The sequence below is a fragment of the Folsomia candida genome, unplaced genomic scaffold, assembly GCF_002217175.1.
Source record: "Folsomia candida strain VU population unplaced genomic scaffold, ASM221717v1 Fcan01_Sc030, whole genome shotgun sequence".
NCBI lineage: Eukaryota > Metazoa > Arthropoda > Collembola > Entomobryomorpha > Isotomidae > Folsomia > Folsomia candida.
The window spans coordinates 1,303,620-1,329,128 of record NW_019091222.1 but is presented as its reverse complement, the minus strand read 5'-3'; the positions used below and the strand labels follow the sequence as shown (position 1 = coordinate 1,329,128).

At 38.2% G+C, this 25,509-nt stretch overlaps 1 protein-coding gene across 1 annotated transcript; it reads left to right on the top strand.

Moving 5' to 3' along the window:
* Positions 1-267: 267 nt before the first annotated feature.
* LOC118439066 lies at positions 268-1,226 on the top strand. The gene is made up of 2 exons (XM_035860091.1): positions 268-385; positions 467-1,226. Exons 1-2 carry the CDS (start codon positions 319-321, stop codon positions 976-978), a joined length of 579 nt encoding a protein of 192 aa, XP_035715984.1. The 5' UTR covers positions 268-318; the 3' UTR covers positions 979-1,226.
* The last annotated feature ends 24,283 nt before the right edge of the window (positions 1,227-25,509 follow it).

The following is a 25,509-nucleotide window of genomic DNA, read 5'->3' as shown; positions in this document are numbered from 1 at the left end:
TTTGAAAATCGGTAGTTATGCTATAATTCTGAATTCCATTGAAGACGTGAATTACTTAAAATTTTCCACTCTGATGCAAACCAAATCATGGAATGGTGATTGATTGGCATATAAGATTATTAATAATCTGGCATAAGTAAAGTGTACGCACATGGATCTGCGTTCGTGTTCGACCACCCAACTTCATCTACTTATGATAATATATGCACTTCCATGAACCATACAGTATTTAACGGAGATGCATTACCTGCTCTTATTCATTATTATCAACATAATTACGGTTATAATATTTTTTTCTGACCACTTGAATTCTTGAAAATGCGAAATCTCAATTTCTCCTCCTTCTTCCTACTTGTCATAATTCTTACGTCGGGTTTAGTTCAAGGTACGTTTCCTCAACAAAATATGCATCTCAATCTTTGCTAAATTAGAATCAGATGAAATATGTGTGCAAAAATTGTTACAGATTCGATAGCAGAAACCTGCCCTGGTGGTAGTATTCGCGAGCCCTGTAACGAAAACGAGGGTTGTCCGGAGGGTTACAATATTGAATTAGGGCCTGTCACCAAAGAATCTCAAACCTGTCAATTTGTCCGACCATTGACACCGGAGGAGCAAGCTAACCAGACAGCATGCATATGCAACCAATTCATCAACTCCTGCACAGAAGACGACCTATTCGAATGCATTGTGGACATCACGGTTTGTCCGAAATCAATTCAACAGGAAATTTGCAGTGGACAAAAAGGGTTTACAAAATCAGCAGGCGTTTGCAAACCATCCGACCCAACCCACAGTGTTATTCACCCTGAAAAGGCACGTGATTGGATTGAATCTACTTGTAAGAAAATCGATGGTTATTGCAGAAAAATTACCAGAAAATCCAGGGGCAATGTACACTATCGTAAAATATCGTTTTCACAGTGTGTTGCCGTTAGCAATGAAAATTGCAAATTAATTTTCTCTGGCAAATATTAGACATTATGCAAATCGTTTTAGTTCCATTGAGAACTATTTTATTATATTCAATTCTGGCAACATTTTTCTAATACTGTTGAAATTTACGCTCTTTGGAAAATTATTATGCACCTTATTATTTACGCAATTAGAATAAAATAATTTTACTCAATTGTAATGTGTTTGAATGAAACAGTTCTATGAATACTCTGCAGCTTAACCAAACTTAACTAACACCAAAAATAAATGTTCTCAACTAGACTGGCTAACTAATATGTAAATATTTGTCTCCATTTAAGTCTTCTAGTTGCTTAGCAACCATGACGATGATGCCAATGCAATGACAAAATTTTGATAAACCCTTTTGAGTATTTTGCCATTTAATTTTTACCTGAAAATCGTTATAATTCTACTCTTGCTTCCGCGAGGCTTAAACCGATAATTCATCAAGCGTTTCAATTTTTGCGTTAGACGGACCAATTAAGCATTTATACCCGTGGGCATGCAATAATCGCCTACAAGTTGGGAATTCGTATATGATAGTGCATGGAACATTTACATCCAAATAATATGAAACACAGATGTCACATTTCTAATGAGACTGATTTCTTCAATGATTATTTTCAAGAAAACATTATTTATTTTAAAATTATCATGAGTGTACTTATTTATTATAAACACAGATTACTGTAATCTTTTTCGTTGCTTGATAGATTATATACCTAATCGCTTATAATAAACTCTTGGTGAATTTTGTACAGGTTAGACGTTAAAAGTTATGGTATATGGAGTAAGGTGCAAAATAAAAATAGATCCTCCTGTGCGGCCAAAATTGCTGATAATTCGTTGCATGATCATGATCCTGGTAAGGTTTAGGTTAACCTAACCTCCCCTGAAAGTAATTCCGACCATGAGAATTGTTTGTCAATCACATCCTATTGAATTGTCGATTCTCCATACTCTTACATACTTCTTACATATGAATTCATATTTGCCGAATGATTTTTTTGCTGTTATGTAACCATGTGAAAATCGGTGGTTATGCTATGGATTTAAATTCCATTGATCCCGAGAATTCATTAAATTTTCCACTCTGATGCAAACCAAATCACGGAATGGTGATTTATTGGCATATTAGATCATCAATAATCTGACATAATTCAAATTTATATTAGTACCTCCGATCTTATCCGACCACCCAACTTTACCTGCTTATGATAATGTATGCACTTCCATGACCCATACAGTATTTAAAGGAGATGCATCATCTACTCTTAACCATTCTCATCAAAATTATTAAACTGGCAAAGACTATTTTCTGACCATTTAAATATCCCTGAAAATGGGAAATCACAATTTCTCCTCCTTTGTCCTGCTCGTCATAATTCTTACTTCGTGCTTAGTTCCAGGTACGTTTTCTCAAAATCTGTATCTCAACCTTGACGTAATAACGAATCAGATGAAACATTGAAATATTTGTGCAAAAATTGGTACAGATTCGATAGAGGAAACCTGTCTCGGTGGAAGTATTCGCGAGCCCTGTAATGAAAGCGATACCTGTCCGGAGGGTTACAAGATTGAATTGGGAACTGCCACCAAAGAATCTCCTAGAACCTGTGAATGTGTCCGACCATTAGCACCGGAAGAGCAAGCGACATGCACATGCACCCAATTAATCAACTCCTGCAAATCTACCGGACCATAAGACAACCTATTGGAATGCTACCTAGCCATGACGAATTGTCCGGAATCGACAAAATAGGATCTTTGCAGTGGGAAAGAAGAATTTAAAAAATTTGCAGCCTTTTGCAAATCATCAGATACCCAGCAAACGATATGTTCATCATATGACTATCGTGTGAGATGATCAAGATGATGAACTCCAGATTATCCAAATGTCCGATTATTCATATCATATGATGGGCTATACGACGATCTTGTGATGAACTTCCGGATGATCATAACGATAATCATGAAGATTTTCGAAATGATGGTCGACAGATGACCATAATGATAATCATGAAGATGATCGTGATGATGGTCGATGGATGATCAACTGGTTTGTATGAATTAATTGTACACTGATTGCAAACTCAATAATTTAATAATTAATTGTTCATTAATTATTTACATCCCAAATTGTTTAACGATTTAGTCTACACTATATTAACGATTCTATTAATTTCGATAAGGTGATAACATTTTGATAAGCTCAATAAAATTTTTGAGGGATTGTCAAATAGTCATAGGCACCACGTGTAGGAAATATTGAGTTGTCAAGGAATTCAATGCTACATGCACACAATCTGTTCAAATTCAATCATTCTTTGCAATCCCCTTAGTTCTGTCGCTTTTATGATCCCACCAAGTTTTTATTTTCTCTCTTATAGTGAGAATGTCGGCGCTGGGATGTTTTAGTAGAACAGCATCTAATTAATGTAGGAATTAAAAAGAAACAATGAGTGACTGCAATCCATCTTCAAAAATCAAAGTAGCCCCATACCCATTACCTTTGACCACCATGTATGATTCAGTCACTTCGAAGCGAATAGTATCTGGATTCTTGGTAGTACTCTTACTGCTGAACACGAAGTGAGGTTGTACCTGAACTGAAAACATCGCCTTCAACAACTTGGGAATCATTCCCTCCACGTTTTTGTGAATAAACTTTTCTTCTGCAATGATGGCCTTCAACTGTAACATGAGAAGAATTTTTACTTGTGACACGTAGTTGGGAGAACGGAGACAATCACATACCATGGATTTATATTTCCCTTTCTTGGAGGATCCGGATCCCTCCAACTGCACTTCTTCCTCCCGTCTAGAGAACAGGGCTGCCTCCAGAGTAGTGAAGGCATCTTTGTCCATTACAGGCCACTGTCGCAAAATATCATCTGCTTCCTCGGAAGTTCCGCCGGAGGCCTCATTCTCACACAATGCTTGGGAAGAGTATGTTCCCTTCAACTGTAGAACAGCCTTCATTAAGATGCGATCTAAAATAATAGAGCTAGTTATTATTATGTAAATAACTAATTTATAAAATGAGAAAAAAGGGGACAACTTACGGCATTTCAGAAAATCCCTTCCTGTTATAGGCTTGTCCAAGTCTACACCTGGATACAGTTTCCTTAGGATTTCATCCTCATCCTTCATCTTCCTTCTTTTGGGGGTGGAGGCGAGTGGGGTTGATGGCGGAGGTAGCAGTGGGGAAGCACTAGGTGTAGAGTTGGTGTTGTTGAGGGATTGTTGTAGGGAGGTAAGGGCATTCTGATTGGATTGAAGGACACTATCGTCCAAGTCATCATCGGACTCTAAGTCGGTACGCTTGTGATGGGGAGGGCTGCCATCCTCTGAGTCTGAAATGGTAGGGCTATGAAGGTCCTCAACTCTACAAAGGCTGGGACCAGAACGCCTCTTCCTTCTTGGAGGCCATGCTACTTTCCTTGATGCTTCCTCGGCTCTTAGGGCTCGAAATTTCCTTGTCTCCTTTGGCGGTGGTTCGTCGTCAGCAGATTTGGCAGCCTCAGCAATGCTTTCCCCTTTACGCTCTGCTTCCTGGCAGGCCCGAAGTATCTTCTCAGCAGTTGCATAGTTTCTGAAATTTACAATAACTTGTCACATCTAAATTGAAATTTATCACATCCACAATAATCACCACCTACCTTTTCTCTTCACAAAGCAACAATTATATTCTTCCCATGTAGAGTCCGGGATCTCCTTTTTTCGGTAGAGTTCCCTCAATTTCGTATTAGACGAAGGACCAGAGGTAGTCGGCCATTTGAAGACATAACTGTTGAATACCGCCTCCTTCACCTCACCATTGTCGTGGTAAAGAGGATTACCTTTGTCGTCACATAGCACTTTTTTTGTCTCTTCCTTTCTTATCCAGAGGTCCAAAACAAGAAACTCCTTCTGTATTTTGTCCTCATCCAGATAGTGATATACAACATTGAAACCCATTATCCGTATCCGACTTTTTTCTGATGATTGTTAATGACAACGCACACAGCACTTTACTTTTACAATTACGACAATTTTACAAATACATTACGTCCAACAATTATTTACCAATTGCAATAGTTTCCTAATTTTTTATATCAACTCCTACCTACTTGGAATAATTTAATCAATTTATTAACGTGAGAGGTTTTGAGGAATTTTTAGAAATAATTAAATTGTTATTTGGAAGGAGGGACGAGAGCTTTTGAGGAGAAGAAGGAGAAGAAAGAAAAGAAAGAGCGGACCATTTCCCACCAAACAAGCCCTCCATTCCTCATCAGCCTCAAATCTCATCTTGTACTACAAAGCGGAACCAGATGAAGAATGTGATCATTGTCTCTTGTGTTGTCCTTGTCTTCTTCGTCTGGAATGACACACATTTTCGCACTGATTTCACTTATCGTAGATTCTCTGATATCCAATTCCAATTCAGTTGCTTTATATATCCCTAATTGCTTGGAGTCAATCGGATATTTGAAAGCACTTTCTAACACCGCAAAGCAATACCCTCCGAGCAGAATTGTTCCATCCTGTCTTCTGAAGTATTCCACAGACATAACACATCCATCCGATAAGAGTACAATATTATTCCCATCCTTTAAGCAATCAATAGTGAATATGTTTGTCTCCAGTCGGGAAAACTTTCCCGGATCGGTAACAATGGGATTGAGTAGGGCCTCCTTTCTTTCTCTGCTTTGGGCCAACTTGTCAGTGTTATCCATTTTGGCAAGAAGTGAAATGACAACTTGCATGAGTGGCTGATTTGGCTTCTTTAACATTCTCTTCAGCTTTCCCAAGAATGACTCAAACACAAAAGCACTGAAATCGTTAATTGTTCCCCATTTATTTACGTCATCCCATAGATGGACAAGGTTGTGGACATTGTAAACAGCATATTCCCTTCCATATATTGCCATTCCTTCAACAACAAATTTGTATAGGAAGTAGTTTGCTTGATTACCGAATTTTGATATGAGTTCAGGGCAGCTAAAGATGTAACAGGCAACGTGCATATGAAGGAAATGTTGATATTGATCGTCGGAAGTTACGTTTTTAAGAAGATGAAAGCAGTAGTAGATGAGAATGTGCTTATACTCCTGACCCTTAAACTGCTTAAGGAATTGGATGGCCCTCGGCTTCCTATTGAACTCCAGGGGGGCAAATTTTGCATAGCTTTGCATTCTTTCACTCATCTTCTTTATAAGAGGATGGCGGAGGCGGAACTTTCCCTTTCGTTGTACACACCACATGTAAAGGTTCCTTCTCATAACACCTAAGTTGGTGCAAAGGATCGTGGGGAAAGGAGTAAATCATATCCAAGCCCGGAACATTTTCTAGAGCACTTCGCTCAGCCTTATGGTGTTCTGGATAGTGTCGATGGCGAAATGATGAGTCTGTTCTAAGGGTACTTTTCACCAAAGGGAAAACCACCGATTTTACATATTCTCCTTTCTGTACACAGTAATCGCAGCCATAATACCCACTGTACTGCACAACACACTTTAAGAATGCCTTGGCAGGGGCGTCAGCAAGTATTGGCCCCATATTTAGCTTGATTGGTTGCATACCAATCATACAAAATGTTTCAGACGTTAACTGGTTAATTTCTTCCACAAACTTTGAGAGGAATGGCTTAACGTCTGGCTTTCCACGGCCACACCAGATCCCAATTGGAAACACGGATGTGTGAGGGACGTTGCATTTTCCCAGAATGCACCAAAATTCTGTTGTGTCACTTTTAAATAGAGGGATGCCATCCACATTGACAGTTAACACAAGATCCTGAATTATACAGTCCTGGACAGAGTTGATCTCATACATTATCATTTTCCGAACCCCAAAATAGAAGAATTCTCCGTTTGAAAAGCTTTCCAAATCTACTGCCCTTCTATTTATATGCAGTAATGAGTCAGGAGTACTCGGAAGCCCGTCAATACCCGCATTCTTGAGTTCCAGCAGAAGTAATCTTAATTTGTTTCCCCGTTCCCCTGTTACTACAGCCCAGTTGGACAAAGCTTTCCTGATCTTATCAACATCTATTTCCTGAATATTGGATTTATTGGAGTTGCATATTTGGAGAGGATTTCCTATTTCTGTGATTTTATTGTTATTTGTATTATCACTTTCACTGTCAGACTCGCTTTCACTAAACAGATACGCATCCCAGGTCTCGGAATCTTCAGAGTCACTTATCGATGAACAACTTTCACACGTAGATGAATCCTTTCCCTCATTAATATTCACAATTAATTCTTTATCTGAACTGGATGACGGAGGTTCGGGAACAAATGAACTGGAAAATTCACCAGAAATAAGCTCTTCCATCTCCATATTCACTCTTCTTAGCTTTTGTCGCCCTGATAGTGAATGAATGGCTCTTTTTCTATCCATTGTAAAAAATATGGTAGTTAATTTCGCTAATTGCAACAGGAACTGTTAAAGTCTTATCTCTATCACACAGTATGAGTGAGTTACAGGTGATGAGATGTTGTCATCATAAACCTATCAACTTATGATCATCGAATGATCATCATAGAGAAGTGAACCTGGAGCAGGATAGGCATCTTACATATGATGGTCTTATGATCGCCATAAGATCTATTGCTAAGATTATGATGAGTCCACGATGGATCGATGATCATGTGGCAATCTACAGATAATCATATGATGTGATGTCGTTTGCTGGGATGGTCCTCAATTTGTGATGGGAAGTAAAGTCAAGCAGGCACTTATTGCGTTTTGTAGGAATACTCAAGCTACTTGCGAAAAAATTACAAAAAAAGGCAGTAAATGGTATCGTAAAATATCGTTATCACAGTGCGTTTTACTTGCCAAGGAAAAAAGGCAAATTGATTTTCCCTGTCTAATATTAGACATTATGCAAGCTGTTCAGTTGTAATTGAGAACTGTTACCTATTATATCCAATTCTTGCAGAATTTTTCTATATCCTGTTAAAATTTACGCTCCATGGGAAACTATTACCAACTTATTATTATTATTATGATATTAATTATCATAAAATTCCGGGTCCGGGCCGGGCCGGGTTTTATGATTGAGAGTGCAATTTTACAGGGCACTCTGAAACAAGCAAGCCGGCAGTTAAATATTTGCAAAGTTAATTTTATTTAGACGTAACGTTTCATTGTTGAACAAAAAATTGATTAAAAATTGTCTCAATAAGGTTTTTTTTGTAAACAGCTTTATTTATTAGAGATCGGCGCCTTTTCGTGGTTTTCCGGGTCCGGGCCGGGTTTTTGGTAAGCCCGTATTTCAGGGTCCGGGCCGGGCCGAGTTTTTAGGGAGCCCGGATTTCAGGGTCCGGGCCGGGCCGGGTTTTAAAAAAACCAGGCCCTGCTCACCTCTAAGCCTAACTAAACTAACTCCAAGAATAAATTTTCTCACCTATTTAGACTGGCTAACTGATATATTAATATTTGTCTAAATTTTTGGGGAAATTCAGACCAGAATACAAAATTCTAGCACAATTATTTACTCATTTACGGGAATTTATACAACACCAATGTGTTTTTTGACACTCATCAATTTTAGCTGCTTAAATGGAAGAATTAGTTAGTTAATGTGTTTATCCAAAGCCTCGATAACCTGTAAGATAAAGTCTAACTCGCCAACTCTTCACAAATACAATGACCAGGTTTATGGTTCACTCAAATAGTGCTTTATTTCAATTTAAAAATATGTATTTCACATGTGAACGCCTTAGGTGTATTCCATGGCGCCTACGTAACGACCCAGGTTTGACCCCAAGTATCTCCGTGATAAGCGCAAATACGCAGATTTTTTTTCGATAAATTCAACTAGACTTCATGCCCTAATTATTGACGTATACCCCAAACCGGGGGATGGTGGAAGACAGAGGTTAGATTTCCAATGTATTTCTTACTGCCGGAAAATTGGCCATCCTGGCCCAGTGTGCCACGGCACAAGCCCAAGCACTTGTGACACCAGATTCGCTCACAATACCATTATGCTCGAATTCCTAACTTTATTTAACCTCATGAATGTGTTAACCTAATAAAATAAAATGTGTTTACCGGCGTGAGACGGTCTTAGACGCATGCATTTCAGTGTCTCGATAAATCCCAGTTTCAGTATTTTCATGGTTGTCTATTTACATATTGCAATATTTGAAGATTTAGAATATCGTCGCTGTTCGTGAAAAAGTTGTCCGTTGAGAAACCAGCCGAAAATAAAACTTTCGGCTGGATCGATTTTCACTACCTTTCAGTAGAGCAGAAAAACATAACCACCCGATTTGCCAGCACCGTCGGCCCGTAGTCGGGATCCGTGCTGGTTTCAGATTTAAGAAAACCGTCGGCTGAGTGTCAGTTTTGGCCGCACTACCTCACGTCGCAAGCGCTCGGCAGTATGTCGACGGGCCAGCGTCTGCTGGTAGCATGCGATCGTATGCTTTTTGTGTGGTGCCATCAACGGCATGCATATGGTAACATTCTTGCAATGAATACTTTACACACTTTCCCGACAGCAATCCGCATTATTATCATTTACATATTTATTTCATAGTATGAAGTAATGGTACACATAAAAAAGATTTTCCATACGGCAGAAACATACATTTGTGACAAATATCAGTAATATTAACACTTATAACATGTTTTGACACATTTGCTAAAAATATACCTATTGATAAACTATTAAATGGATAATCAGGTAGTTTCCCAATTACTTCAACTTTATAAAAATCAGAAATAAATTCATTTACATAACTTTTTAATATAACATACCGTCCGTCATTTAAGCAGTATATATTATCATATTTAGATTTTGTAAATTCATTCCTTTTCGTTTTCACATGTTGGTCAATTTCCACTGTCATGGCCTCCTTTTCTGCTAACCTTTTCGCTACTTGACTCAAATGAAAATTATTAGAATGCAACATTCTTTTAATTGTCTGCATGAAATTTTCAAACGGAAAAGCACTAATGTTTGCTAAGTTTCCAAAAAGTAAGGCGTCATCGGAAAGATGAATCAGAGAATGAACGTTGTATACCATAAATTCTAGTCCATAAATTATTTCTGCCTCTTGTACAAACTGAACCAGCAATGACTTAGCCAAATGATTCCACGAAACTATACTCGCGTTTGGCGATAATAAAATAAACATTGCGGATTGTAGTTTTAAAAAATGTTTAAACTTTTCAAGCGGAATTGAATCGTGAAATGCGGAAATTCCGACGTACAGTAATATTAGTCGAAATTCGGTTGCCTTAAAGTGGTCAAGTTCCGACAAAGGTCGTGGTTTACGTTGAAAATCTCTGGTAATAAATGGTCTGAGCCTTTGTAAGTTTTGCGAGATAAACAATACTTCCCGAGAACATAATCTATGAGGTAACTTTCCTTTGACCCAATATCTAAGTACTTTACGTGTAACCCCCAAAAAAACTAAGTGCATGTGGTCGAGAACCACCTGAGAAACTGGGCCTAATTTTAATTTTATTAGTTCTGTGTCGCTTTTGTGATGATCAGGGTCATTCTTAGCTAAAAAACTTGCGTCCGTTCTAAGCGGGCAGTTAATTTCTCTAAAAATTACTCTACCTAACCATTCACCTTCTTGAACACATCGTTCACATGAATCGTAACTGTTGTGCTGCTTGCACCCTTTGATAAAACTTCTTGCGGGGGCGTCTGCAATAATGCAAGAAATTTTGAAGTTAAACTTTGAGATACCCACAATTAATCCTGTTTGTTGTAATTTCAAAGATTCATTAACAAATTCTCGTAAAAATTCTGTATCAGTCGGTTTTGATGTTCCATAAAACAAGCCTATAATAAATGGATAACAGTTTTCAATTTGATCGACCAGGCCAATTATCGGCCAAAATTCTTTCTTACTACTTCTACTAATTGGCAGCCCATCAATTCCTACTGATATTGACACAACCTTGTTTTGACATTCATTTTCAAACTTAGAGATTATTGGGAAAGTGCAGCTGGTATAATTTTTTGACATTCGTTTAACTACTCCTGCAAGAATACCAAAATACACAAATTCTCCACCAGATAGCTTTTGCACGTTAATAACTCGTGGGGTTTTCATTAAGGTTCTCGAATGGGCTGGTAAAATATTATTGACGTGAGGATTTAAAATACTAAGTAAGTCCTTAATTGCCATATGACTAATGTAATGTTGTGACGCCCAAACTCTAATACTATCTGTTAAAGATAAACTTGGTAATGGGTCGGCTAACGCTTCACTATTTAGATTTACAATCGTTTTATCAAATATGTCAGGATCTTCCTGTGTCATATGTATATCTACGTTAACAGGATTGACTACTAATTTTGGAATGTTACTATCAACTAAATTATCATTACCCTTAATTAAACTTAAAATACGATTTTTTTCATTACGGCGATAGCGCCTCTCCGTCCGTGCTGATTTCTTGCTCATATTTAAACGTTATGATGGCGACGTGCCTCGCGACCCCCACATCGGTCTCCAGCGTTCCGCAACCAATTTTTAATTGCTTCTTTTATTTCGAATTCTGTAGAGTTTTCATATCCTCGATTTGATCTCACTCCTCCTACACAAATTTTATAATTTTAGTATAATTATTCATAGTTTGTATGAAAATAGTTTCTTTCGGTTAATAAAAACTAATTCCGATTTACTAATAATTGCAATTTTGTGTAGGAGAGATCCCTTAATTCCACAAACTGCTTTGCCTCCTTTCCCAGTATAGCTGACGGTAATTGCAAATTGATTTGTAAAAATCTCCTTCATCACACTTGCTGTAACGGATGATACACTGTCCCCGCCATGAAGACTGAGGAAGGTAACCTTAACATAAAATGAAAATTAATCTTAATTTATTCGGTTCACTTGAATAACGATTCAGTTATTTTATCGGTACCATAGATTCTTGATTTTTCCCCAAAAGCAGCCAAATGTTGAGAGCATGAAGATCCTCCTTACATGTCAACGGAAGTGGCGGTGCCCCTTCCAATGAGAAATTCGGTGTTGATGAGGGACCCAGATTCAAACTCTTTAATTTATGGCTTATGTGAATCAGCCTATCAATAACAGCTTCTTGGAACCCTGCAAAAACTTACATGAAGTGCCATTTTTCGTGGAAAGAATGTTTAATGGAAAGAATGTCCTTACGTTCGTTTTTTGCCTGATACTCCTTCAACAATGTAATGATAGTTTCGGCGCTGGGAAGTTCACCTGATGGCATAGGTGGTTCAGGTGTGAGTTGGTTTGTCTCGAGTACAAATCCTCCTCCCCCTCACTCTCAAAATGTTGGGGAGACTTGGCCTGATTAATCGCTAAAAAGCATTTTAAAATTCCACATTTTAACATGTAAATTCGGATATTTTTATATTAATACTTTATATCGAGTGACCTTCGGATTGTTGTGCCACTGCAACAATTTTGAACTCGTCGATATTTGTTAAGTTAATCGGATTATCCTTTTCAATTCCAAGACTTGTGCTGGGCGTTTCATGAGTGTTGGCTAGTTTGGTTGACGTCTTTTTCTGGCTTTTTAAAGCTTTCTGTCTTCGCAAACGACGCACATCTGCTTCCTCCACCGCTGACGACTCCAAGTTGGAAGTCTCTTCGGCTCGAATTGAGGCTTCTCTTGCCTTTAAGTAATCATCTGAAATCGAATAAAATCTTTTTAAATTCATGAATAAATTTTATATTTGCACTAATAGAGATGAATATGTAATTTTCTAAACTTACCAAACTCACACAAAACACGACACGAGCAGACTAGCCACGTGGAGGATGGTTGGACATGACTGATAACCAACTTTGCCAATTTCGCTCCTCGAATATTATGCGGTGGATAACGACAAATTTTCTCGCCACCTTTTTGATCAGGAGTCATGGACGGAAGAACCCACGATGAAGAGATCACATCAATACAATCTTCCTCATCAGGAAATAACACTACCGCAAACTTTGTCATTTTTATATTTGTTAAAACAATAAATAAGTTAACTTGCAATTCACCAAGTCGAGGGAAAATAATAATGCACCAAGGCAAGGAAAGATTATAAAGGTGCGGGCAGTTTGTGTAAAAGATGTAAAGAGAGCGTGCAGATGGCGGTGGTGAACTTAGTTTCCCGCAGGTGAACCGTATGCCGAAAGAAGGATTTTTACGTCTGCATATATGCTCGGCAAATTGCATACTGGCCAGCAATGGTACTGTGTAGTACTTATGCATCCCAGGTTGACTCCCTGCCGTATGAAAATAGTGTGACGGGAAATACGCGGCAGAGGGGTGGCAGAATTTACGCAGCTCAGCCGTCGGTGCCGTTATAATGCCGATGGAATTTAGACGGTGCATGGCAAATCGGGCAACCTCAAGTTTGTCACTTACGCTCTCCAGTCACATTTTAATTTACAATTTGTATTATTTATTGAGCGAGAGTAAATTAATTCTAGAAGGACAACGTTATTTAAGATGTCTCAAATGGCCCCCGAGTTTTATTTTTTAATTCTGATGGGTATAATGGGGCAAGAACAAATATATAAGGAAAACTTAAAAAAAATCACGCCCGACCACTTTTGTAGGCCTAAAACTGAAGTTTTCGACAATTCGACTTTTTTTGTCGCTCGGAGGGCTCTATCTTTATAATTATGCTATAATTAAATAAGTCCCGGGAAAAAAATACTACTACTAAAAGCTACTTACATTGTCTAATAAAAAATATCACATTAGCCCATCAGAATGTAGGATAGAAAACATTCTTGCCTGATTATCTGATTATCCACGAAGAAATGTCGAAAATGTGCCCTGTTTTTCTTTATTTGTGGCATCTTACTTGCTGATTTCGGTCCAACTTTTAACTGCGTCACGTACCTATGGCATAGGGTCATAACATATAAAAAATTGAGTTTGGAACCTTCGGTACTTTTTTTGCTAAAAATCCAAGAAGTTGTTAAAGTCTGGAAAATATGGGAAAACATTAGAGTTTAGATTTTCTACGAATTAATTGGGACCCAGTATCTATGTCCATCCGTGTCGGGATTCTAGCCACACCCATCCTATATAATTTGGAGTAATAAAAGTGGGTGGGGCCTATCACAGTTTTTTTTGCTAAAAATCGCACAAGTTGGTAAAATATGCCAAATATGGTAAATATGATGAAAAATGAGAGTTCTGATCTTCTACGCATTCATTGGGTCCCAGAATCCACATCCACGAATGTCAGAATTGTAGAAACACCCAGCCTGGATAGTTTGGCAGCAAGAAATGGGGTGGGATGGGTAATAGTAATTTTGCTAAAAATCGATGAAAGTGTACAACGAGGTACATATGATGAAAAATGATAGCGTTAAATACGTATGTACCAATACACAATAGATATACATATTTAATATGTATATATACTTCCCAATTCTGGACTGGATTTTCACGAGGATTTTCACGAGGATTTTCACGAGGATTTTCACGAGGATTTTCACGATTTCAATTAAACGAGGTGTACAAAATCACTAATATCTCAATAATCGCTGAACTGATTTTAGTAGGGTAAAAGTCGTATTATGCAGAAATTAATAGGCATTGATAATATTTACAATCGCATTTATCCCCAAAACTGATCCGACTTTTTTTCCGACAGGTTTTGAAGGCGACAACTTTTATTTTCGGCTGGTTTCTCATCGGGAAACTTTTGCACGAACAACGACGATATGTAAATGTGTTTGGATATTTCAATATTTGCGTGTCTTGGTATTTATCCATTTCGATATTTCAGTATTTGGATCTGTCAATATTTCGATATTAGGATATTTTATTATTTCAATATTTTATTAGTTTATCGAAATAATTTCAATGTTTCAATATTAATGAAAATTAGTTCCTATTATTTTGTTATCATAGTTTATTTACACATTTATTTAGTGCTCACATGCATGACTAAACGACTCTTGCTCTTTCATTGCAGAGTCGTCAGCTTACATCATTCACGTCCGCATTTATTTATTGGATGACCCGGAACAAAATAATAAATGATTTGGTTGAGTTTAGTAAATAAACACTAAACACATTACATACAAATGTAAAATCAACCAATTTTTTTCCACCTCCTTTTCTCCTGTGCTTAAATTTGTGATCACTTCGTCGTGTTCACCCACAGCATGCAGCTACTTCCTCTGGCCACTCGTCAGCAAAAACACGGAGTCTCGTCACCCAATATTTCTCACAATTTCTGCCCGAGTAGCCTAGTCAAGTTACTCCTCTCCAATCTTACTCATTAGAATAATTCCTACCGTAGCAGGAACAACATCTGCCAAGAGTGAGCAGGGACATATTCTCACTAACAACACCGGACATGAGACTGTTTCCGTTGTTATATCTACAGCCTGAGTTTCAAAGTTAATGAGAAACTTGCAGAGTGAAAGTGCAGATTTTTATTCCAAGTTACCCCAAGAAATAAACTCTATCGCATATGGTGAACAAATATTGTTCGATTTACATATTTATCATAAATAAGAAAAAGTGACAAATTTAATTCGGCAAGAATGTGCAAAGTGACAATAGTATAAAAAATGTAGATCTTATTTAACTTTCTTCAGTAAACGAGTGTATACGATTGGTGCCTCCAACAAAATGTACATACATAAATATTTTGAAACAATTAAAATCCTACTTCAGTAACTTGCTGATTTGAAATGCTTTCATTAGTTTTGCTTAGTACAGTTATATATAAACGTTCGTAAAAATAGAAATGATACCGAGTGTATACGATCCGATGCCTCAGTAAATGTTAACCAGAAATAAAAAAAACCGTGTACTTATTTCACAGAATTTTAACGGAGACAAGGCTGTTTGAGTAGAAAAATTTCAACTTGTGTATAAATTTACGTGTGCGTATGGGAATAAAGACGTTCAGTTTACAACCTGTATATTTATCTCCTTCATAGCACATTTTTCGAGGGAACCAGACAAATTAAGCTGCTCGTTTATTAAATTTACTACGTTTTGAATAGCAGTAATTAACTGATGAAATAAAGTTCAAGTGAAAGTAGAGTTGTGATATGTTTGCTTAATTCGTGCTCCAAGTGCAGATCATCTACCTCAAAAGATACGAATATGTACATATGCATCCAGTCAAAGGAATGCGAGAAATCTCATTTCGTCCAACGCAGATGAGGCGACTTGAGACTCATATACAAACGCATGACAAGTATTAAATAAAAATACCAAAGAAGATAACACGAAGTACGGGTTCAATAAAAACACATTTATCTACACAAACAAAAATTTATAAGCCTATAAGATTTTTGTCAAAATAGGACCCATCGCAAGAGCAAAAATCCTACAATTTTTACAAAGTTATTTAACACAAGGGGACAGTACAGTGAGCTTGCAAGGATATATTTTGTGGGGAGATTGAAACTCGCAAGCTGGAGCAATGTTGAAAGAGGAGTGAAAAAAGGAACTAGAGCAGTTTTATGGTCGTTGGTCAGTTTAACTACTATGAGTACTGCTATGTCCGTACGATGGAGGGGTAGAGAACTCACTTCCATTCACAACTCACAAACTTTCCTCTCTCAAAAAAATTTTTACTGTTAGTACGAAGACTACGCACTTTTGCACCCCAATTTCACTCATGAGATGAGCCTCGGAATCCTGAGTTTCATTAAACAGTGAGGGCAATGGATTGTAAGCGTGTAAGTGTTCTGATTTTGGTGACTTTAGTAAAACGTCGCTATTATTTATGAAAAAGATTTGAAAATGCTTTTTCGCTCGAGTAAAACTTTCATTCATAAAAGAACTAAATAATTCGTGGAAATCAGTTGTACCAGTATTTCGATACATAGTGGAGGGCAATTTGAGATTTACCTGTATATTCGTACTTTTTGCTATATATTGTGACATTGTATGTATAAAATATTGGGTCGGTGCATGGTTAGTGACATGAACAATCACGGTGAAAGTTCTGTTAACCAGGAACTTGTTAAGAATGCCAATTATGCGAGATGTCCGACGAAACAGGGGTCATCAAATTCAGATTGTATTAGTGAAGAGGGTCGGAGGAGGAAGGGAAAATCAACTCGACATACTGGTCATCCAGAACTGGGCAAGATTTCCTGCTTGGCACAAGTGGGGGAAATTTCCAATTGTGGGGATGAATTAATCGAGGTTCCCAGATTTAATCTCTTATATTTAAGATATCGACGCCGTATGCGGCCGAGTTAAAACAAAAGTTAGGAATTTCAATCATTCCTAACTCCCTGATACGTGCGAAGAGTAATGATGCTAGCTCATTAGATTTTAATGGGTTTGGCCTACTAAAACAAAAGATTTATTCCACGCGAAACGACAACTTTTAGTGGACTTTGGAAAAAAAATATTTGACGAGTGGAATATGATTACTCCAGTAGATGTACGAAAAGTTGGAATGAATTCATGGATACGGCGATGTAGACAAGTTAGCCAGAGATCTGGGGAACACATTGAACAGGCGAAAAAAAATCATTGACGCCGACTGCATATCTAAAGTCTCATATTGAAGTTCTAGCAAAATAGGATAAGTGACCCTCTGTATACTCCATCAGAATCCAGTTTTTCCAAACTGTTTGCTCAGTTCTTCAAAAGGACATAATTTTGTGCAACCTAATTCAAAGTTAGGAGAAAGTCGAAAATTGACGGTAACCCAACTCTGTAAGGTTTGTTTGTATGAAGAAGGGTTAAGGTTTTAAGTACATCAAAACTTTAAAAAGTTCAGTTACTTATTTACGTATGGATATTATCTATGTTAAGATTTTCTTAAGTTCAACTTTTTATTCATCACAGATTCGAGGACTTTGTGACCATCTACTAGGTCACCTAAACTCACCAAGTAGTGACTTCAAAACGACCACGATTGACCATTTGACAAGTGAAAAACCACATGTTCCAACCGCCGCACTCAATTTGTCTCTTCAAATTCTAAGCAACAACGACCAAGTGCAACCCATACCTCAAAATTCATTGGCAGTGATACAAGATCCCACCTCCCGTTCGGGATCCTGTAGGGAAAGTCGGTCGGCTGTCAACATTGCCCCGGAGGAAGCAAGCCCGACCTCGGCGAAGGTCTGGAGATTTAATTGCTCAGGATTTGAGAAAAACTTTTCAAAGTGATGAGAGCGATTCTGAAAAGAACGTAAGCTTCACATTTGATGACGCGGACGCTTAAGATTTTGGTGTGGACGAGTTTGAAGAGGAAGAATATTTAAGAGACAATTCCATGATGATGAATGGAAGAAACTTACTAAGGCAGGGTTACTCTACTCCGTCACCAGTAGATCAGTAGATCTCACCAGTATGTGCTGAAAAAGAGGGACAATTTCGTGATGACAGTGAAACCATTTCTGTCACCTCGAGACGGAGAAAGTCGTCTCATGTTATGTACGAGGATTACGATGATACGTCGCCACGTGAAAAGTGGCGACGACGAAGTTATCGACTTTCGTGGCATGCTCAAATGGTTTTCGAGGCGTTGGACATGAAATTCATGAGACATCTGGGAATAAACGATATGCAAGAGACGAACGACAGCTTTCACCAACCGGAAATGGATCTCTGCATCAGGAGAATCTGGCCTACTTTCGGAGCTATAACTGGAGAATGGCACAAGGGGGAAAGGTACATGTTTAAAATTTCCGTATTATTAAACCAGTCTCAAAAATAAGTAGTAGGTATGTACAACTTCAAAGAAATGGTTGGCCATTGACCAAAACCCTTTAATAAATTGCAGTTTATAAGTCCTGTTGAGATGCACCACCACCAGAATCGCAACAATACGGGAACTTTCTCCCCGATTAAATGTTCTCCATTTTCCAAACCTGACACATTCCTTTCTTCGTTCCCGTTTCTACCCGGACTTGTTGCCGCGCCACCACATCCTTCCTCCCCCTGCAATAACACCACTAAATCACCCGCCACTCCATCATACCTTCCCCAAAATTTCTTTCGCCTTCTGGGGCAATGCCAATCACAGCGCTTGGAGGAGATGAGACTCCAGAGAGTCCCATCAAGAAAACTGGGTCCACAGGAAACTCATCCCCATCACAACTTTCACCCGCTCAAGTTGGTGGCGAATCTGGAGGGAAGCACCAAGTCCAGCTGCCCACCGCCACCAGAAACGGGGGAAAGCAGGTTGAGCGGAACATGTTGGAGGGTAGAAATCAATACCATCAGCATCACACCCATTGGCCTGGACTTTCACGGCTCGGGCCACCCCCAATTTTTGGGAAACATCGCGCCCAACACAGCGCCCCGAGGAGTGGTCCGCCACGTGCTTGGAGCAATGTTGACTTGACAGAGGCGCTGCATAATGTGTGGAATAAAAAGATGACAACGTCACAGGTGAAAATTCCTGAAAAATTCCGTCAGTAAAAATCTCGCAAATTTTTTCAAGCTTACAGAAATAGTTGAGTATAATTTGCGTTTACTTTCAATTTCCCGAAGGTCGACTTTCTTGTTGTACTGCTTCTTGTACTGTACCATTCTACGCGAGTTATAAAAAATCCAAGTTACAAAGATGGGCAATACTTTTGTGTGATGTACTTTCATTCCTGTTGTTTGACAGGCCTCCCGCATATTTGGCATCCCCTACAGCTCTCTTCTCATGTACGTGCGAGGAAAGTATGGCAAGTCTCTAAAGCTGGACGTACTAAAGAAAGGGTTAGATCACGCCATGGAAAATTCCAACATCGCCGCAGCTGCTGATGACCTGAAATCTGGCAACAAGATGAACGGAACTACGGTTTCCCCAATTTCCGAACCAACACCAATAATTTCGACCCCACCCCCACAAAAGGTGGGTGAATCGATCTCCCAAATTCCCACACTTTTTCAATCTCTTTATCAAAGCAACAACAAAGTCTCAGAGACAAATAATGCTAATAATAACCTCACAAGCAACCACACCCCTCACCTGTCGCACCACCACCACAGCAAGCACGCAACGCCAAGCGTACAAAATAATAATAGGAAGGGGCATAACTTGGGGTCTCAATTTCCACACGCACAAGACCCACGAGCAATAATCCAAGGGAGATTCAACCCCTTCTTATTTGGCGACTTTGGAATCCTTTCCCAGCTGCGAAGCAACACATCTTACCCCCCCATTTTGACAGGACATCACCATTTGCAGAGAGTTAATCGTCACAGTGGGTACGCCAGATCCAATCAGCACCACCAAATGAGACAAAATGGTGGAACTGTTCTATTGGAAGGAGGCGTAGATTAAAAGCCAAATATTGGGAGGATGTATGCGACCAATAATTAGAATTGCAGGGGTCTAGATATTGCCACATTTAGAAACATTTGTATTTATACGTTGGACAGAACAGAAATCTAAACGCGTTGTATTGCAATACCATTTGAAATAGTTTTGACCTTCCCAATTTGTACCCCTTTTTGGTTTGGTTTCATCCGTCGTAGGGGGGTGAACAAAACCAGTCCAAGTACGTTTACCTGGCAGTTATATTAGTTAACTTGAAGTGTAATACGATTTTGACGATCTCGATTTTTCATGAATGTAGATATTTCTAGCTACATCAAGCTAATAAATGCCAAAAACTCGCGAAAATCTTGTCAGTGATACCACTCCACGTTCAGCTGGACGTGGAATGCAACCAAGTATACGAATAAGGTCCATTCGATGAGAAATTTATTTTCGCAAGGGATGGATCCGCCTCTCAATACTACAACAAGAATAAAAAAATAATTGCATGTACAACAATTTACGTATAAAATCCTCATGAGGACATTAATAAGATTATTGCGCCAAATTAGATATGTACTTGCTTACTTTATGTCAAGTTAATTTATTTTATGTTTGGTGTTATATGTTTTTTTATGTGAACGAGATATGTATTAACATGAGTACTGGATTTGTTATTTGGTAATAATTACCGTGCTATATTAAATTGTGTACATTACATTCAGGTATACATACGATGCGTGTTTATCCCAAAAAAATTATCAAAACTTTGTTGGATTATTTATTATGTATGTAGTGCTAAATGGTAATACACAGTACGTAAAAGAAATTAATTACATACATGCAAATAAAAAAGTCAATTGAGCTGGAAAAGATTAAAATATTGAATACCGTGTGGGATACGTACGTAATCTGTGTGTATGAAACTAATCTGCATAGCTTGATTCCTCATTAAAGTTGGAAAACTTAAAACTTTGAAAAAGGTTGAAACTGAATCTACTTTTCATTAATACATGTTGTATTATTTGAAGCTGTGGAATAGGTTGCTGTCGAGATAATTACCACTACTTTCTCCTGTCAGTGAGTCTTCAATCCATTCATATCGAATTATAACCGTACTCGAGACGGATTGAATTCTTTCTTTTATTCACAATTTTTCTAGGAGGATTGATACATCCAGCTTATTTATTAGAGACACGAGTGAAGGACAAGCGCGGGGGAAGAGGTAGGTGGGTGTGTAATTTAAGTACTTAGGGCCGTGCATAAAGAATGGGATGCATTTTTTCGGGGTCTTAATATTGGGGTTCGTGAGGTTTTAAGTTGATCACGTGTTCACTATTCATCTCCACTTGAGTTTATAGGGAGCTGAATTCACCAGAAATCAAAACTTGGGACTCCCAGCCATGCAGATTCATGCATACATAATAAAACGTCTGCATTTGGGGAGTTTTGGAACCACTCGCTGTTAATGTGTCTAATTGATATTGATATTGGAATTGGATTTCTGGTGGTGATTGTGGGGCAGGAAGTGAGCGGAAGGAACTGGTCGAGTGAAGTCAAGTGAGGAGGGAAAGTAAAGTAGTGAAAGCACAGTTTATTCGATGAGGACAAGAAGCTATGCACTCATTCCTCCTGCTCTGCCAGAACCTCGCGAAAGGCACACGAAACTTTGGGCTAATTGATTTAAGTCGAGTCAAGTGATGCGAAGGTAGGAGGCCAACTCGTGACTTTCACAACGGAGGAAAGGCACCAACTCAACGTCGAGATATCAATATTGAAATTTAATTTAATTGTGAGGCAGGTTGAGACGTGGATGCTTGAGACGTGGACAATTTATGGGTTTCTCTGAGTGAATTTAAGTATCACTACAAAATTGCATATTGTGGAAAATTTCGAAATATTATTGGGACACATTTCTGTGTTCATTTCGGTGTTCTGAAATGGTTCAAAATTAAATTTTTGTAAGTTAGAGAAAAACGTAAACGTAGAGCTGATCATTAATTGATTAATTACACACATTCATTAAACTGCTCGTGTGCAGTTGTGTCTCTCTGTGAAAGTCTCTGTCTCTGTGAAAGTCCGGCCTTAGTTCATGGACGTTGTGGCGTGAGAAGCAGTCGTCCAGCTTTCTCATTTCGCCAATCTCATACGGTGCCTTGATGATCGTGGTTTCTTCCATTTAGAGAAATCCTACATAAGGTTGGTGCCCATAATTTACATTGACTTTCTCCACGCTTGTAAGTTGGAAACCTGACTATGTACACACTGATTATGGAGATGAGGACCAACTTTTCGACCAAGGTTTCTTCTCGTTGAAATTTAGGAGCATGTATTGGTTGCGGTTTTCCTATTTTCACTCCACGTCCAGCTGAGGAGTGCTAGTAGCTCCTCCTGGCAGCGTGACAGACAGACGGACACGACTGGACGATTATACTATTTAGTTATTAAAATACCAAGCAAGGGTCGCATTTACGAGGGTGGTTCCAAAAATACTTAGAAACGGTATGTTAGGCACAATTGCCCACCAATTTATAATAATTTTTATCAAATTTTAACATATTTAGGACGGTGTTGCTTTTTTCAGATTGATCGGTGAAGAATTGACTTCGTACTAGCTCCGCAAACTCAACCTCGACCGTAAAAATGTCAGATTTCCAAATTAAATATCGAGGGGTTATTGAATTTTTAACGCTGGAGGGGCAATCTGCGACACAAATTCATGACCGTATGCTTAAAATTTACGGCGAACAATGCCCTTCAAAAGCAACTATATACAATTGGATAAATGAATTCAATAGGGGACGAACATCGGTGACAAACGTACCACCTCCAGGACGCCCGAAAACAGTTAGTACGGCTGAAACCTTGTCAACACTTGAAAAAGTGGTTATGTCAGATAGAAGATTTAAATTATCTCAATAAGCTATGTCTATGGGCATACCAAAAACAACAATTTATCGTATGCTAACTGAAGATTTATTTCACCATGAAAATGACTACGATGTTTACATCATGATAATTAAAGTTTATGTAAGTTAATTGGCAAATTTGTTTATTTTTGGCATACAAAACCTCAACGAGGAATAGGTTTAATCTAAGAAATAATAAGTCGAGTCGAGTCTCGTAATAATTACGGCAGCAACACACACATACATATATACATATATATGCAGGCTTATTCAGCTTCTTCATATGCAAACACAAGTTATCATTATGATCATTCCAAAACACTTATAAATCAAATGTTCCTACCATTCATGCGGTATGGAAGCCCAAATTGTAGATGTGTATAATTTGCTCGATCGGGATTACTGCAGTCGTTACGGGGTTATACGCAAGATATAAAGTTGAAAAAATACTAGCACCTTCTCATCATGGCTCTTTGTTGTTTCAACTTTATTCGAGGAATCTGTACGTATCCCACCAACCTTGGAAAGAACACTTTTTATCCGGCTTATTTTCGGTGCATGGTGCCTAATGACAATATTTTTAACAAATTGCTACAATGGGTTGATGATCACTGAGTTAAATTCTCCGCTAAAAGGTTTTACCCCAAAGACATTTCCAGATCTACAGTGCCTCGGAAAATATAAGAATAAGAGCAGCGTCGTCGATAAGAAAATACTAATTCGCTCAAACCAAGATTACATTCATAGACAACATAGCCTTGGGGAGAGGTTGGATTTAAACATACGTCTACTATTCGAATACCATAGGCAACGTTACAATATAAATGCCGAAATAAAATTCGGTAGACGATATGCAGATCACAATTGCTTTAGCCTTCTATCAGGTAAATCATCATTTCCGACTGGGTTAGGATATTTCAAATTTTACCGATTTCTATCCAATCATTACTTTAAGTGGATGTTAGACCTGAGAACAAATAAGGTAAACTCTACGATCCACCTCCCAAATTTTGTTCGAATTTCTCTGAATTTTTTTAATCCAGTCCATTCTCATTCACCGGACGAATTTCTACCCACACCTGGATTTACATCCCGTCCGATCAGAGATAAAAATGATGTCAGAACACCGATTGAAGTGCAAATTACGAAATGTGGAAAGAGTGCATTTCTCGAGCGTACACTCTAAGAAACTGGGTGATAGCCACGATCACCGCGCGAGCGGAGATATCAAGTATCACCGTCACTGTGATAAATCTGTCACCAAAATCTATCACCATTGCTGGTAATAGACGCTACCACCGTCCATGTTGGTAGCGTCTCTGCACGTGACTCTCAGAGTGGCGAGTTTGTCCTACTCCACGCACCAGACACAAGTAAAGCACCCGACCAGCAGTGAATCCTTCAATACTCCACCCAAATATTTGTAAACTTATTGACAAAAACTCAATTAATTGTTAAACAACATTAAACAAATTGATATTTTAACCAATTTTAGCAACCTAAATTTTGTTTCCTTTCTATATCGAAAGAGCTGGATGTGGACGCAAATATTCGCCTGAATGACGAAGAAGTATTTATTTCCAGCCGTCATGCCATCATCCCCGTTAACTACGGTAAAAATTATGGTTTTCATTAGTTTCCATTAATCATCCGTTTATTATGTCTATGATAATATGCTTAATGTATACTAATAGGTGAATCATCAGTAATAATTTCTTGTTAGAGAACTTAAACTGGGTCATCCCAGTACAAGAGGTATTTTTTTAAGCAGAAAATACTTATATACATACATAAAATTGAGTAACTTGTTTTATCGCAGCTGTAATTAATATTTTTTTTCTGTCAGGTCATCCATGCTTTAATCGATGTCAGGCCAGAAGTAACGAAAACAAATTGTTGATAGTGCAGCATCTGTTTTAATCAAGAAAGTCATAGAAAAGTTGGTCCAATTGAAAGGGCAAAGTTGAAAAATTTAATTATGAAATTATGTAATTTTACATATATAAAATATTAAATGATCCGTTAAATTATTTCTGAATAAAAAACTAAATGCAATAGAAAAATGTGAAATTATTTGCACTTATGCATCACCACACAGTGACAATGAGAGCTAAAAATGGTGGTGGTCTATCACCGCCCGGTGGTAGATTACTACCATTCCGGTAGAGTCACATATAGTCACCGCTCGGTGACAATCCGGTGGTAAAATTTCTTAGAGTGTACAGATGAACTCAACGCTGAATATGTTTTTTTTATCAAAATCATATCCACACATAGACTTTCACAAGGAAAAAGATCTCATGGAACCGGAACCATTTGGGTATGTGTTTCAGAACCCGGGTAGCTCAAGAATTCCCGGGTTTTATATTTCGATGTGGGAAAGTGGAATTTACAATAGGCTAATTCAAGAAGAGTGGAGGGGGAGAATGCAGA

Coding starts and splice junctions, on each gene's coding strand:
- LOC118439066 (XM_035860091.1), top strand. CDS start 319: ATGCGAAATCTCAATTTCTCCTCCTTCTTCCTACTTGTCATAATTCTT. Junction 386..466: donor TACGTCGGGTTTAGTTCAAG/GTACGTTTCCTC, acceptor AAATTGTTACAG/ATTCGATAGCAGAAACCTGC.